The sequence below is a fragment of the Gymnogyps californianus genome, chromosome 1 (assembly GCF_018139145.2).
Source record: "Gymnogyps californianus isolate 813 chromosome 1, ASM1813914v2, whole genome shotgun sequence".
Taxonomy (NCBI): domain Eukaryota; kingdom Metazoa; phylum Chordata; class Aves; order Accipitriformes; family Cathartidae; genus Gymnogyps; species Gymnogyps californianus.
Genome location: NC_059471.1, coordinates 102,937,730 through 102,954,763, shown reverse-complemented (window position 1 = coordinate 102,954,763; position 17,034 = coordinate 102,937,730). Strand labels below are relative to the sequence as shown.

The following is a 17,034-nucleotide window of genomic DNA, read 5'->3' as shown; positions in this document are numbered from 1 at the left end:
CTCTGGGCGAGGAAGAGTCACTCATTTAGTTTTAACTGCAAAAGTGACAGAATTATATTGTTCAGCTCAGAGAATTACTGTTCTCCTGTTTTCTTTGAAAGTAAGATTTTAAAAATACAGCAGTAAGTCTAGTAGATGGGGAGGATGCTGAGCAGACAGCCGAATCACATAAGATGACTTTCTCCTTCTCTGATGTAACATGGCTGCCGATTCCCTCACTCGGGTCTTTCTATAGGACAAGAAAGCCCTTCTAACGTGCAAAAGAGGAGAGTGGGACAAGCCAACTCCAACATGTTGTCTGCAACTGGTAAAGACTGCTTTGTATCTCAAAACCCAAGGGGAACTTTTTCCCAGAGGTTGAGGGAAAACTTGTTGTATCAGTTGTTTCCAATTTGTGGTAAAAGTATCTTTAAAATAGTAATGAATAAATGGATGATATGGAACAATTATTCTGAAGTAATGCTACTGAGTATATGTCACAATACGATTTAATAGCTGAAATGTACTGACACAGAAAATTAAAGTCAAATATCGAATATATTAATATGCAAAGTTTTGTTTGTATTTTGAAATTAAACTATTTTTGTTGTGCCTCAAATTCAAATATAAGCCTTACAAATATCCATAGCCTCTGTTATAAATTAAACAATTTCTAAACAATACCTGTCAACATTCAAATCTCAATAAACTTTGGCAGCTCTTTGGTAAATACTTATAAATATCAATTAACAAACACAGTAAAAAGGGAGTGGGGAGGCTACCAGCAAGGACCCTCTTTTTTTGAAATTCCACGAAGGGGAACAGAAATGAGAGAGCTTCCTAAGCAAAAACTATTTCCAAGATTGGTATATTTTAATGAGATTAGTAGCTCATCCTTCTTTTCTCTGTCTATTCAAATACTATTACGTGGGGATTTTAATAAATTTCAGACAATTTTTTGTGCTCTACCATATATACATATTCAAAATTTATACACAAACAATAGTGGCTGTTTATGAGTAGAGTTAAGTTTCAGTGCATTTGACAATTAATTATTGCACACAGAATAGTCTCAAATGCCCAATTATTCTACTGGATAAATGTAGCAACAAATATAACCTCTTATATTTTTGAACACCTATCTTTCTGTAAAATCTTGCGTTGGTGACACCTTAGGTGCCAAAGAAGTGAAAGGATCTGCGGGGGATCTGTTGCTGGTTATTCTTGATGGTATAGGAGGTGCAGGTGGTCTTCTTGCTGGCATTGTATAGAAGCAATCAGTAGAACTTTTATTCCAGTCATTATCAAAGTTAAAGTCTGAACCAAGAAAAGTATTTTGTTCAGTGCCCAGCAAATCTGGAGATCCAGCTGACTTCCTGGAACTGATTTGCTTAAAATCTGGAACACTTTTAGATGGCTTTAGCTTTACGTTGAAATTCTCCTCCTCCTCCTCAAACGTTACCCATCCTTTTGGCTGTACATTTTTTACCATGAGAGATTTACTTCGCGAGCAAAAAGTGTTTTCAGATGCATCAACAGAAAATACAGGCTTGCTTGTATTACAATTGGGGGGTTTAGAGAAGGGAAAGGATTGCAAGCAGCACGTCCTTCTAGTAAACGTGAAGTTATTTCAGACTCCTGCGTTTCTGTTCTAAATGGGTTTCCAGCATTAGGAGTTCTTTCAGTGAATGGATTTGTGCAGTTCAGTCCAGTAATAAATGGATTTGGAGAGCTGCGCTTATGTTCCTGGGATGTGTTAAAGGTTGGAATAGGAGGCATTGCTGGCATGCAATTTACAGTATTCAAAATATCAGCATTTCTTTGTGTTGCTGAAGGCAACTGTAACAACTCCTTTTGGTTTGAAGTCAGAACAGGTGATGTTCGAACAGACGTCTGCATCTTTGACACAAGCAGCTTAAATGACAAATCTTCAAAAGGGTCACTGTTTAACTGTGTTTCAAGTTTAGTGCCGTATGTTCCATTTGTTTTAATCTGGAAGGAAAACAAGGTGCTTAGTAATCACGTGGCTGGCTGTTTTAAGATTATTACTAACTCCCTATTTCTCACTCTTCTATGAGAAGAAAAGAAGCTCTTGGATTTAAACTGAAACTTCAATACAATTTGGTTGTAACTTGCACAATGTGCTTGTAGTAGAATGATTGCTTCTTTTCTGGAAAACAATAACCCTTAACCCCTTCTCTGAAGAAAAGCCTACTAGTTGTTAAACACAATTTTCCCCCTTGTTGGTTGAATCTACTTCATGCAGGTCAGAATCCTAGCCAAAAGCACTAGTGGACATTGTATAAGAAAATCTTTAAGAAACTTGGGAAATGATATTCTAAACAAGTGATAACCCAGCACAAATATGAAATAAAAAACTCTAGGTTTCATTGTTTGAGAGTTTATAACACTGATGTTACAAGCAATATTTAAGCATCACAATGAAAGGAAAAATTAGTGTTATTAGTATATGCACTTCAGACATTTCTACGTAGATATACGCATCCGTAGGCATCTCCAGTGCTTCTTGACACGTGAAAGTATGATCATCAGTTTGTAATATTTTAAAATGGCAAGTTATCATTGTTTAGAATAATACCAAATGGAGAAGACAGTTTTCTCCACAGAACTTCTCATCTTTTAAAAACAAAATATTCCTGTTTTTATAAATTCCTTCAAACAACAGTGCAACTTTTATACCTTGTAACAACTGTCCAAAAAGGTAGAATACTACCTTTGTTCAAGTCATCACACTGACAGAACAGAGTTTGGAGCTTCCCCTTATTAAACGAATGCAAAGAATTAAGCTTAAGTTAAAACGGCTTCTGAGAATTCAAATTTCACAAACAAATTTGTCATTTTAACACATCACCTTAATATACCCAAATAGTTTGGATATTTAGCATGAAAATTCTGTTAACTAATGTTTTGTTGAACTAGGATGCTAGCTAAAACTATTAACTGAAATACAATATTATTATAGCCTAACCTCAATCTTTAAAAATCTTGTTTTTACTGCATTTATTGTGAATATTTTGAAGCATGTCTCCACATATCCACTGCCTAAGCAGCTATGCAAAATCAGTCTACAGGCTTTAGAGACTCTCAGGAATAATAAGAATATTGTAAATTTTTCCCCAATGTATCCAGCATAGCAATTTCTTTTAAAAAATTGCAGTTGTAGCTTGAATGGGTTGGTAGGACAAACAAAGTATGCTGGCAACAATGCACTTGCTCTAGTGGTTTTTTTGAAACAACGTCAGTTACATGCATCCCTGGTACTACTATGTCAGACAGTTTCTAAAATAGATGAGGCCTAATGTTACCAAACCATAAATAGAGTAGTTCAATATTGGTATTTTTATATGTATATAATAAGTGTTTTGGAAAACAATATTAAAACAAAGGCATCAAGTAACTGAGGGGGGAAATGTGAACAATTGAACTGTAGAAAGAACATAAATCAAATGCAGCTTGGCACCAGCTGGTTAAGTCCTGGGTTCATTAACCAAGTAATCAAAAAGTACAAGAACCCAAAGAAACTATGAATCCCAATTGCTCTTTATTGTAAGTAAAAATTTCCTCTGAATAATTCTGGAACCAAACACTTTTAAAATTCTAACAAACAGTATATTTTACTTTGGGTAATAGTAAGTTCTCTGTTCCTTGAGAAATGTGAAATACGGGTTTTATTTTGAAAAAGCTTTGGCAGTGCAATTGCATCAGGATTTATTTGTATTAAAGAGATATGTTAACTCCAACACCTACTCATTTTTTTCCAAACAGACTGAGACCAGGAGATTCCGCAATGACTAAGCAACATACGTGAGGTTCCAATTGTTTCATAAAAGATGATGAAGCAAAATATTTGCTATGGTGCTAATACAGTTAACAGTATCAATTTTAATTGCATTATGAAAGGGAAAAGCAAACTATGGTATGACAGTCAATTCATTAATGCAGACAGGTGATTTTTAATGTGGATGAGACTGCAGATGTATGAAAACAAGATTCATACATCTTTTCTGCTTGAATAGATGGAGACCACATACAAGATTGGTAAATAGTCAGATACCTGTTACCCTGATGGTTGCTCCTGCTTGTGAAAGAGAAACAGACATCAAAGGAAAGAAAATTAGGAAGAAAATCCAAGTAACAAAGCAACCTCATGTTAAAAATACTTTTTTTCACAATGAATACAAACCAAAAATATTTATTACACACTATACTAAATTTTAAATTTCTGTTGTATTCTATTGTAAGACTTATAAGCTCTACCATTAAGAGTAAAAAAAACCAGCTCAAGCCAATTCTAATGTTATTTCCATACAGACATTCATTGTGCAGCTGATTGCACTGTTTTTTGAAGACTGATTATAAGAATTTGACTATTGATGGTCTAATTCTAATCATCTATTAACAAGAAAAGCACTATAGCCCTCATTCTGGGAACTGTGTTGGTATAATCACTCATCTATAGTAATAGTTTTTCAAGCTGAAAAAAACCTGTAAGACTTCTCATTCAATCAAAAAACAAAATCTCCTTAATTTACAATAAATAAAATCTATTTACAATAACTACTTTTCTTTTTTAATGTATTTCTTGGTAATCTATAGAGTCCTGAGTATTCAGACTGTATACAAGCAATTATTTTTATAAGGAGAGATTTAGGTTCTTAAATATCACAATCAAGCTTTGAATCAAAGGATGGGCTTGGAATCCACTACCTCTCAAAAGACTTTGTATTTATTTAAAGACCTTTTCTGAGAAAACTTCATATTTACAAATGATAAGCAAGAAATGAAATAAACATAATTTCACCAAACTAAAAAAAAAAAAAAAGAAAACAGAAATAAAAAACCTAAGCTGGAGACAATAAATGAAGCTTAAAGTGGGCCTTCCTTGTGATTGCACAGCCTGCGTTAATCAAAGAAATCTGATTGCAGAGAAAATGATAGCTCCCTGAACTAGTCTTAAACTATCTGGTTTGGATATTGTTAACAATATAGCCACAGCATTACACAGCTCAAAAACCTGTTTACAGTGTTCTTAAGCATATTTTTGATTGCTGTGTATACACACAGATAAATGTAATTTTCATGATAATTTCGAAAGAACTGCTTGCACCTCTTTCACAAAATGATCAGTGGTAAAACTACATTTAGAAGGTGTGAGGCTTTCAAAAGTGACACAATGCAATCTGTTTCTATTCACAAAATTGGTACGTTCTCAAGTACCTTATGCCTCCATGTATATTCTCTGCTGGCAACACTTCATACTTTCTAACAAACTACAAAAAGTCCTGATAGTCTACCTGTATATTCAAAAATATCCTCCTTTTTTTGGCCTAAGTTTCCAAAATGAAAAAAGTTAACAGGCAGAGAGAGAGGTTCAGCAGAAAGAAAGGAAGAGCATTTAAAGATTTTTCAATTAGAATTCAAAACCATCTCACTGAGAACTGAATTTGGCTGCCTCATTGTGGTACAAAATAGGTATTAACTAACTGCTTTAGTGAAAGTGGGCTTCAGATGTAGAGATAAGGTAAAATCTGAAATACTGATGAAAACTTACGTAGTCGTAAATATCCACAGCTGAGTTTATGTTTAAAAAAACCCCAAACACCAGAAAACAAAACCACAAATATACTCTTGGTAAGAAGTGGGCACAAATCCATCAGCTTCAATAAATTTGTGCTTTTATTCAAGTAGTGTATTATCTGGCCTAGCACCTGATACTGTAAAAACTAACAGCACTGGCCTTTAGTGAAGAAGTTTAACCTTATGTATGTATAAACAACACTAAAAACCTACTTCTGCATTTTTTAAACAGTAGTAAGAAACTATGGCTTTTCCTAGAAAAAGGGTTTTGAAAATAACACTCTAAATGGTCCCACAGAACAGAATATTAATGTTAGTGTATTAAATTTTCAGATTTTTTTATATGTTTCTATATTTTAATTGACACTGGGAATGGGGAGAAATGTATTTCTATTAAGTATATATCAGTATTGTCTTCCTGCAATGAATTATCATCAACATAAAGCACCACATCATGCAATCTATAAAGCTTGCTTTATAATCAAAACCTGTGTTAGCTAGTTACTATACAGTTTAAGTCATGCATGTGTCATTACAAAATTAAGTTTTAAGTTTAAGTACAAAGTTGTCAAATGACAACATAATTTTAAGAACAAGCTGTCCATAAGTTGTAAGTCTGTCATAAGAAATCTTAAGTTAAATGTTTAGTATTTAAGATGTTAGTTATTCATGGACAATACATAAGCGATTAAGTATTATCCTACTAGAGCCTGATGATCTTTGAATCTAATCTTTTGACCTTTATTTTTGTTTGCTTGCTTTAGGAGTTTCTCACAAATCTTCAGCATTCAGTACAAGCTGTGTTAATTTACATAATGAAAAAACATATATACAAGGTTTGTTTACTTACTTGCTGCTGTGAAGGAGCAGATTCAGAAGGCAAACTGTGAGATGATCGGCTACGAGGAGGCGGTTGTGGGGGTTCCAGACTTTGTGGGGCACTTGTCTGAGATGGATGCGATGCCACAGGTATCAGAGGTTCCTGCATTCTCAGCACAGGCAGTGGCTGAGTGGTGGGCTGAGCAGGTCCAGCAGTCTGAGGCTTTAGTGGTTCAGGAAGCAATGGTGAGCCTGCAAGTATATTTGCAGTGGTTTTCGTTGTAAAGAATTGTAATAGAAATCTTGACAATGGCATGAATGAGAACACATGGCTGTGGAAATACCAGACAGAACTGCAGAAGAAGGGGCTGTAAGAACAGCAGGTGTTCATGGCAACTAGATTAGAAGTCGTCAAAAGCTCAGTATATCTCCATTAAAAATTATTACTATAGATACAAAATAGAGAACCAGAAACCATGTCATTCTTAAATGTACTTCAGTTGTATTTAAAAGTATTTTGGAAGTCATTATTATAAAATGTATATTTTGATAGTAATACAATTAAAAAAACCCTTTAAGTTTAGGAAGTGGCTTTGAGAGTCAAACATAAACACTATTCCAAATATTATGATTACAGAGCAACCAATGCAGAGAATGATCCAGTGATCAACACACATGATAGGACACACCAATGTGCTCAGACTAAAACACAGCAATCTGATAAAAGTTTCTCTTGATAGCATGAAATCCATGGGTCTAGACCTCATCTGACTGCTGCCTATTATCTGATAAGGGTTTACAATACTTGTGGACGATTAACAGAAACTGCCAAAGGTTACTACGTTCGAGAATCTTAATTTCTAGTGAAAAAAGAAGACATCTGTTGAAAACAAAGCATTCAAACCAGAGACAGCACCTGTTGACTGAATAGTGACATTTATATTTAACTTCTGAAGTAAACTTACCCCTTGGTGGTTCAGCTGGTTTGGTCTGAGTTTCAGGTGCTGGTCTTCCCCCAGAGGGACGGACATGGCTTTGTGGTGCACTAATAACTCCAGCTCGAGGTGGAACAGTCTGACATAATAATTGGTAAGAAGAAAGCATTTTAGTTCTACTTTGGATCTGCAGTCATCTACTGCTAAATGATTCAGGAAAATTAGGACTCTGTGAAAAATAAATTCTTTGATAACCGTTGCTGAACTAATTTTTTATGCACATATAAAAGCAAACAATATATTCTCAGAACATTATGAGGGTTCAATTCAAAGCAAAGGATTTTTACAACAGTCTTCAACTTTATATAAATATTTACCTGTACAACGTTAGAAACACTTATTATTTTGTTAGTGTTAATAAGTTAATTTTACCTAAGTCTGTGAATTGTTGTAAGCAACAAAAACAACAGCAGCAACTACTTTATTTGGAGATCTCATAAGGACACATTGATAACCCACCATCAATGCAGTCTGTAGACACCATCTACCTTTTAGGCTATAATTATAGCCTGCTATTTGCAAACAGCAGCTACAGTCAATTTTATATCATGAAAGTCCAAGATATGCATGAAAGACCATGGTTAGTTCTTTTCTCTGAAACTTATGTTTGCTAACTGTAAGGCAGTTACTCCTGTTCCTCAGCAAACAGTATTAATGAAACATACATTCTGCCTCATCTGAAGGCTGGAGCCTTCCCAAACTTGTTGGAGTAGAAGTTAATATGCTGGGAACGGAATTGCTCTCATAAAATAAAATTTAAAAGTCTACATCAGTATTTAAAGAGAAATAGGAAACTATTCCAGATTACAACTGAAGCCAAGTGAATTACAAACACCACACTTGAAAGCTGAATGTAAAGCGTTAGAATAAAAATGCTAGATGGGGGGGGGGGGGGGGGGGGGGAGATCATGAGGCAAGGTAGTTTGTAAGATTTGTTTCCTCTAAAATTTTGTGTACTTGGTATATTCTGACAAAATCTTAGTAACAGTGGATGTTCTAGAAATGGTTTTTAGAGCAAACCCTATTACACACCTCTCTACACAAACACAATTTAAAAACAAGCAAAGAAACTTCACCATTACAAAACAAGTATCATCCTTGATCTTACTTTTACTAGATGTATGTACTCTATTTCGAAGACTTTGTATAACATCTCATTCATTATGCTTGGCTGAGTCCATTTAACAACTTTCTAAATGCTTTAAACCACCTAACCTCTGAAATATCTGTCTTCCCTTTAATTGCCAAGATGCATTTTGTCATTTCTTAGAATATTCTGAAAGCAGGCAGAAGGATGATTGGATTAAATACCAAAATGTATTTCAAAAAAAAAAAACCACAACACATCAAAAAGGAACAGAAAAGAAACAGAAAGGAAGTCTAAAATAATCCTCAGGCCCACCCAGTGGGAAGCGGTGCCTGCCGTGGCTACTGTCCCTGGTCCTGAAATCCTTGAAACGAAATGCTGCCCAAAAAACAGCCCGAGAAAAAGGAAAGCAGCAATGTCAGTTAGGAAATCCAAACAAGGCTTGAGCTAAGGCTTGAAAAGCCAAGCAGATCTTAGGAGATTTTTTTTTTTTAGACCTTCTATTACATTTGGTTGGTTGGTTGGTTGTTGTGGGTCTGGGGCTTTTTTGGTTTAGTTTGCTTGGGATTTTTTTAAAGAAAATCTCAACATCTGCAAAGGAAGAGATGCAGTCAGCTTTGTCTTATCAAATTATGCTGGCAATTGCAGCACCGTGGTTCCTTCTGGAAACTGGCAAGCAGCTCTAACTGTAGTCCAGCCTAGGTGTTGAGAAGCACAGCCCAAGAGAACAGTACTACTTTTTTTTTCTGTCTTGATAATATGAACAAAAATTCTTGCACTCATGCCAATTCCAAGATACTGGTGAAGTCTCTTCTGTATACCAGATTTTTTTATTGAATTATTTTGATTTAGAAATGGCAAATCCTGTGCTGGCTCCAGATTATCCCCCGAGAGAGAGAGAGAGAGAGAGCGAGAGAGCGCAGTGAGGCACGTGGTGATAAATGAATACATTCTTTCCTGTGTATACCAGGTTTTCTTTACCCAAATTTTAGAAGAGGGCATTTTACATTTCTGGCAAAATAACAAAAAAGTGCAAAGATCAAGAACTGTTCACTGTGAGGATCAATCTCTGACAAAAATGAATCGGCAAAAAGTGATTTCAATGGTGGCTTTCAACAGTAGTTTTCAGTGGTTTCAATACTGTACAAGATTACAACAGAAATGGCAGTACCAGTAAGGTACGACTCCTTTAAGCTCTGCAAGAACTCTGATATCTCTGCACAGCTGGCAGCGTTCTTTTGTTTCTTGCTCATTTAAAAGGTGGAAAAGGACTCTACAACCTTTTAAAACTTATATGGATTTAACTTAAACTCTTGTGGTTAGCTGCATCTTTATTTTAATGGGTTCTTCACACTCTCTCTCTCCCTCATTCGCAACAACCGGTCTATCACTTTACCTGAAAGAAAGATACGGAATTAAAGAAGAGGTGCCGTACTTGTAGATAGGTCAAAAACCTCATCAGTACCTATCCCACTGACATTTATGCAAGCAGAATGCTTTTTAGCCCTGCTAAAGACCCGTATGTGTGCTCTCCATCCTGTCAGTGTCATTGTGAACATTATCCCAATGAGAAGAGCAAAATGCCTTAGCAAAGGAAGACAAAGTTCTCTAACGACCAAGAAACTGATAAGGAAGAATCAACTTTTACTGCTTTTTAGTCTATAAAACGTCCAGGTATAAAAAGGTATGATCTAAGTCAAAGAGCCTGGAACTGCCACAACAGACGGAACAAAGTAAGCACAAATACTGTGGTTGATGTAGATATAAAAAGAAAAGTGCTTCATGGTGTTGCAAAAATTCTGTCTGAAATATGCTGCAAAGTCTAAAGAATTATCAACAAACAATACCATTTCTTAGTAATTCTTTAAGACCTATAGCTATTAAAACACTTTCTCCTTCCCTAATGCAAGGCTCCTACTTGCTGCTAAGAGAAATAATGCAGATGTCTTCCATCTCTTGATTTCCTGCTTATAGTGAAGCATTCAAGTGCCCATAAATCCTTCATTCACTTCCTTCAGTTCAGTTCCACAAATAAAAGAATGAAATGCAGAACTAATGTTTGTTGAATGTTTTGTTGAAATAGTTGAATGTTTCATTTTTACATTAAGACCTTTATCAAAATTAATTTTTAAAACAAAATTCCATTACACATCAAGTAACCAGCAATATAAGACATCAACTGCCTATATAATACATTAACTGCCTACAAGCAATTAACTGCCATCAGGATATACATTTCAGCATAGAAGATAATACATTTTATCACACCAAATCAGCAACGTAGTCAACAGGAACATATAATACAAAGAATAACTTTGCACTTTGCAGTTATTTGAAAGTGGACATAAAATGTGGTATTATTTGGGAGCCTATGAAGTGACTGCATAGAGGGCAAAACAATAAAGTCATGTCCAGTATATATTCTGTGGAGTATTTTTAGTCAACAGACAAGAATTGCTGAGGGAATTAACTCACTGTCCTGGTTTCGGCTGGGACAGAGTTAACCCTCTTCTTAGTAGCTGGCACAGTGCTGTGTTTTGGATTTAGTGTGAGAATGATGTTGATAACACGCTGATGTTTTAGTTGTTGCTAAGTAGCGCTTATCTTAAGCCAAGGACTTTTCAGTTTCCCATGCTCTGCCAGCAAGCAGGTGTGCAAGAAGCTGGGAGGGAGCAGAGCCGGGGCAGCTGACCTGAACTAGCCAAAGGGGTATTCCATACCGTGGAACGTCATGCCCAGTATATAAACAGGGGGAGTTGGCTGGGAGGCGCAGATCGCGGCTCTGGCATCGGTCAGCGGGTGGTGAGCAATTGCATTGTGCATCACTGGGTTTTTTTCCTTCCCGCCCCCTTTTTTCTTATATTCCTTTTCATTACTAGTAGTAGTAGTAGTATATTCATTATTATTATTGTTAATTTTATATTTTATTTTAGTTATTAAACTGTTCTTATCTCAACCCACAAGTTCTGCCGCCTTTCCCAATTCTCCTCCCCATCCCACCGGGAGCAGCGGGAGGGGGACGGGGAGCGAGGGAGCGGCTGTGTGTGCTTGGCTTCTGACTGGGGTTAAACCACGACACTCACATAAGCTATAAAATTACTAGTCAATTTTGCAGTTTTCTTACATCTGTTACGACTTACAAAAACCCACCGCCAGTGTAATAAACTGTAGAAACTTAGAAGGAAAATTATTTTAAGACAGAATACCTACCGGTCTGGTTGTACCATATCCAGCAGTTCCTGTGCTTGGAATTCCAGTTGAAGGTGGAGGCTGATTACGAACTGGAACAGATATTAGAGATCACTGACTTAGAACATATTTCAAAATCAACTTCTTTCTGTATTATACTTAGTACAAAGCATGTATCTGTATTACCTAAGTTATCTTTTCTTTGTGTTCCAGGACTTTTTTGTGCTTTGAAGCATGAAAAAAAAATTAGATTGTTAGATAAGCTACAAACGGATATTATACGGCAATGGTACATTATCACTAATGGAAATGGGAGCAAAAAGACATTAGTGATTTTTTAAAAAGTTGTTACATATTAAAGTCTATCCACCAGCTAAGCTGTTACTCTAGCACACTCTTATCCCATGGCACACATGAAGTAATTTGACCTTTCTAATTACAAATTAAGTCAAATCACCTCCTATTTGTTGCAAGCTAAAGACGCCCACTTGCACAGGTACCCCGTGTTCTCAGTTGTGCTAGAAGTAGTTGTTTTCTTTTGTAGTATATTCTGCAAATATTCTAACAGCAGTCTTTAAAACAAAAAGAACTTACGTAACATGCTGATTCAAAAAATCATGCGATCGGAAGAGTACATCTGTAATTATACATGGTTCAGCAGTCTACAGGGTCTACACTAAAGTTCCTGAACCTACTCTCTTTGTTTATGGGATAAATATATTACAGCACCAACCTCAACATTTACATGCTGATGCTAATGACAACCTTGTATGCAACATTCAAGTTGTGAAGTGCAAGATATGAAAAAATTACTTTTACCTCAGACAAGTGCACAATTTCTAACAGGCAAAGAGGTTTAGGATTCTGGCTTGTGTTTCTGTTGCCTATTTCCCAGGAAGGTAAAATCACCATGTCAGTTACAGTAACTGGAAGGAATTCTCTGTGGTACATAACACAGTTTATGATATCAGCTTCCAGTTGGCAGAGAACACTGCTTTCTTAGAACTGGTTAGAATGGGTTTCTGGGTACAGTTCTCAGTAATGCAATTTGTACCCTGAGCAACCTGGCACCAATTTACCCTACTTTGAGCAGGAGGTTGGACTAGATAACCGCCAGAGGTCCCTTCCAACCTGAACTATTCTATGCATATAGTGATTTTGCCAATTTAGAAAAATGAACCAGCAATATAACCAAAATTAATTGTAGTATACAGGAGGACATCTTGACTGTGACTACATTAGGACTTCGATTGCCACACCTATATTTGCTACAAAGGGACACATTCCTGAGGGGATAGGAAGAAACCCAAAGACATGACTCTGCTGGCATGGCTAAAACAGGACCCATTCAGCACTATATGCACATACTCCAACTAGAATAATGCAAGAGAAATGCTTCTCATAAAGGTATGTCACATACATTTAGGTACCAGAATCAAAATACCTACACTGTGCTCTTTAGAAAGAGACAAAATATTAAATTATAGGCTAAATTATTTAAATGGAAGTTTCTCTCCCCAAAATACATGAACATATGTAGTTCTTTATTAAAAATTAGGCTTCCTAGATTCCTGATTTAGTTACAGGTATAGTATTTACTCTAGCAATTAGTCAGCTACAGCTTCCTCTGAGAGTCAACCTTGAAAGCATTCTTCTCGATTAGTGCAGTCTAAGTTTTCACTTCATTTTTCATAAATGAAGACTGCCTTCTATAACAATTCACACCATCACTGAAAAACAGGAAGCAACTTGGCTGCCTGAAAACTATGTTAAATAAAAGAAGAAAGATCCTACACAATAAATACCTTCATGAAACCACCTTTAGTATCACAAGGGCAATAATACTACTCAGGTATTAAATTAGAAATCCGTTTCTAGAATACAAAAATTGTTATGTTACCTTCTACTTCTCTCCTAGCTACCCCAGGACTGGGAGGAGCTCCAAGACCTTTTCAGAGAAAGAAGAGAAGCTGTACATTGCATAAGAAAAGCAGTAGGTTGAGAAAGTAAAACCAGAAAGAACGCTGCCACAAGACAGCTTTACATAATTTAAAAATGGCCTAGCTAGATTATAGTTACTTGTAGGAGATAACTGTTTGTAGCAGCATGGGGAAACCAGACTGATACGAATTAGAGATCGGCAAGTAAGATCACGTTTAGAAACATGCTATTATTTCAATTTTACATTACAGTTGAAAGAGAATTTAATTTCTTCAGTATTAACTCTCCACAAACTTTTGTAAATTCAGAATGATATTAAACGTTAGTCTTGAAACTCTTCTAAAGCAGAGCACATACCTATACTCAAACACTTGAAAATAAACAGGTACATCACTTATACCCTGCAAAATTAAGTCTGCTTCCTGTAATTTAGGAGAATACTACGTAGTATGTTTCTGCCAAGACTACATTAGAATAAGCAATTTTATGGAAGAAATAAGTTTTCCACTTTATATAATGCATTGTATCCTACAGAATTGTATCATTAAGTTATCTCCAAGCAGCACTCTGTACTTGGGAAAGCCATATCAACTGGTGCACAGTAGATGTTACAGTTCAGATTGAGAGAAAGAAGATTTTCAATCATGCATAACCATGCTGAATTATTTTATTTCTGCAATATGATCAAGCATATACCGGGTCCGTAAAATTGTATGGTAAAAACATGGCAGGACATAGATAACACTAGACGGTATGCAAGGAGAAATCCTTAAGGCATGCGCATAGGAAAAAGTAACAGTAATATCTGGCAACTCTGGAGTGGCTCAAGTATAGAGGAAGGAAAGGGAGCCAGTGTTCAAGAAGCCTACCTTAAAAGCAACTTTTGCCTTAGCGATGACACAGCCTCATGCTTTCTCATCATGTGCCAATGTGTGGTATCTGCTCAGGAACTCTCTATGATCTGGAAAGAGTGCTGTGAATTTTGTCAGATATGGGTGGAGGTGTCACTCGGAGTAGGAAGAGTGAAGGTTGCAGATGAGGCTGGTATGTGATTATCTCCAGAGATGTCAGATCTCTGGTTTTGCTGAACATCTGGTTCAAAGATGTTAAATACTAGCATATGTTATATATTCTGGGTGAGTTCCAGGCTCTGCCAATTAACATTAGATCTCCATCGCAAAGGTTTCTGACAGTGAACTTCTCTGTGAGAGAAGCAGCACTGAGGAGGGATAAACAGAAAGCGTTTGTAAGGAGGGGGCACAGGAAGAGAGCACTGCCTGAGAACATTTCATTGCTTTCAGGTACTAGCTCTGCCCTTCTCCCCTGCAACCCAGAGGAACCCTGGGGGAGAAAAGAAAGTGGTAACCCATAGGCTATGAGAAGCCTACCTGCTAACTGGAGGAAAATAAAGGGAGGTGGAGAGCAGCCCAACAGAGTACAGGACACTCCTCTGAACCCTCTGTGGTTACAGAGACAGAAAGCTAACTGTTCATCTCAGAGTATTAATGGAAACGGACACAATAAAACCTCTCCAAGAGCAGGGAACTAGCCTGTTCCTTTCACAGATCTTCTGCACTTCCCCCTCCCAAAGCTCAACTCAGCCCATACTTTGAATAGGTATTTTCAGCATGCTCTTGTTCAGCAAATCTTGTTTTATGCAATAGGATTAATAAAGTCAACTCCTTTCAGGAGAAGGAAGACAGAGAACCTCTTTGATCATAGCACGTAGACATGTTCCTATGTTGGTGCACCACACAGAGGAAGACTTCTGTGCATAAGGATTTTAAAAGGTTTTGCAAATTTAAAAATATTCATTATATGGGAAAGAAAGGGCATAAAGGTCAAATACCACAAATTTCACTTACTAATAATACTCTTCAACAGTGATAAAGCAAAATTATGGTGTTGTGATAATGCTATTACAACTGGCATTATAGAAAGATTTTAATCTTAAGGACAGTGAAAAAATGTACACCTGAACCTGAAACACATTTTGGGGTATCATTTTAAACTGTTACTGTAGTCTGTATATAGCTTGAAATCTCTATTGCAGTTTGAAACAGTATTTTGCAAGTAAAGATATCACATACTTGTTTTAAATAGTATTTTAAGGAAAGGGGTTGGATTTACACAGAAACAACCTGTAACTTATGCCCTGACATCTTTTACACAGAACTGCATGTTTTGCAAAGATTACATTTAGACATTAGCTTAATTGAAAATAAAGCAACCCCAACTTCTCATAAAGTAAAATGTGCATATATGCGCACATGTGTGTGTGTGTATATGTATATATATGCAATGTAGGCCATTTGTCTACATTCAAACAATGCATTTACTGTTTTAGCATTAACACTTCTTGTTTCTTCCATTACTGAACATTCATTCTTCAGCAAAAAAAGAAGAAAGGTACTCTTCCCCATATTTAAAAAAAAAAACCAAAAAACCAAAACAACAAAAACAGCTCTTTCAAAATGACTGCCATATCCTAATGCACCCAAACAACCTCAACTCTGCTCTGCAAAAAAAAAAAAAGCTACAGGGGAAAAATAAAGATGTTGAATGGTTCTTGCAAGGCTAAGTTTAATGTGTGACTACAAATATCAGTGTACACTAATAAGTACTTGCTGCTTGGGTGCATGTATTTTCATAGCTTAACATACTTGCATATCTTTTAATGTCAACTTTACTACTGTATTTTCTAGGTTAATTTTATTTGTTTGGAGGATAATCACAGTGAAAATTTAATGCATTTTACCCCAATTATTGCATATACTGAAAATACTGTGCATTCTCTCAATCTTAACCTGATCTTAACCCCATTTTAACAGTTTAAACCAATGATAAAAGACAACTATAAGCCTTTCCTACATTAATCAGGAAAAGTCTGACTAGTATTATTAAAGGAAAAAAAAACCAAAACAAATGTTATTTTTTAACTTCAAGTAATTGACAATTAGCAGCCTTTATAATTTTTGATGTTCTGTAAGAATTTACTCTGTAATGAATTAAAAAAAATCTTGAGTAAACAGAGTGCAACATCTTAATTTTTAACTATGAACAACTGAAAGCTTATAAAATCCTTAGTGGAAATCTTTTGTATTAGCAGGTGAAAAGTCTACGCTTTGCAAACCCCTACAATGAGTACATAGCCTTGTTTCCTTGAATTCTGAGTTACTTGTGATGTAAAATATGACCAAACTCTAAAAAAACTTAGATGCCCAAATCCTTCTCCCATCTTCAAAGCATACTGAGCCATTAGAAGAAATGTTATGGGCATTGAAGGGAGTGAAGCACTCAGAAAAAAAGGTTAAAACACATGAGCAAAAAAAACCCAACATCAAAACCATAACATTGAAAATGCACAACATTTTAAAGACACGATCAATGTCACTTTGCATGTGCTACAGAAGTCTAAAACCAAAG

The 17,034-nt window shown here is 36.0% G+C and overlaps 1 protein-coding gene across 2 annotated transcripts in view; it reads right to left on the bottom strand.

Annotated features, from left to right (window-relative positions):
• Nucleotides 1-1,396: 1,396 nt before the first annotated feature.
• SYNJ1 (synaptojanin 1) overlaps nt 1,397-17,034 on the bottom strand; it is a 64,974-nt gene continuing 49,336 nt past the window's right edge. The window contains exons 24-28 of one of the 2 annotated variants that reach the window (XM_050908335.1): nt 13,568-13,615; nt 11,689-11,759; nt 7,362-7,470; nt 6,428-6,648; nt 1,397-1,971 (exon numbers count right to left, since the gene is read on the bottom strand). In XM_050908335.1, coding sequence (XP_050764292.1) covers nt 1,465-1,971; nt 6,428-6,648; nt 7,362-7,470; nt 11,689-11,759; nt 13,568-13,615 — 956 coding nt within the window. In that variant the 3' untranslated portion in view covers nt 1,397-1,464. Of the gene's footprint in view, nt 1,972-4,057; nt 4,079-6,427; nt 6,649-7,361; nt 7,471-11,688; nt 11,760-11,853; nt 11,893-13,567; nt 13,616-17,034 lie in introns of those variants that run through there. The other variant, XM_050908343.1, reaches the window with a different exon arrangement.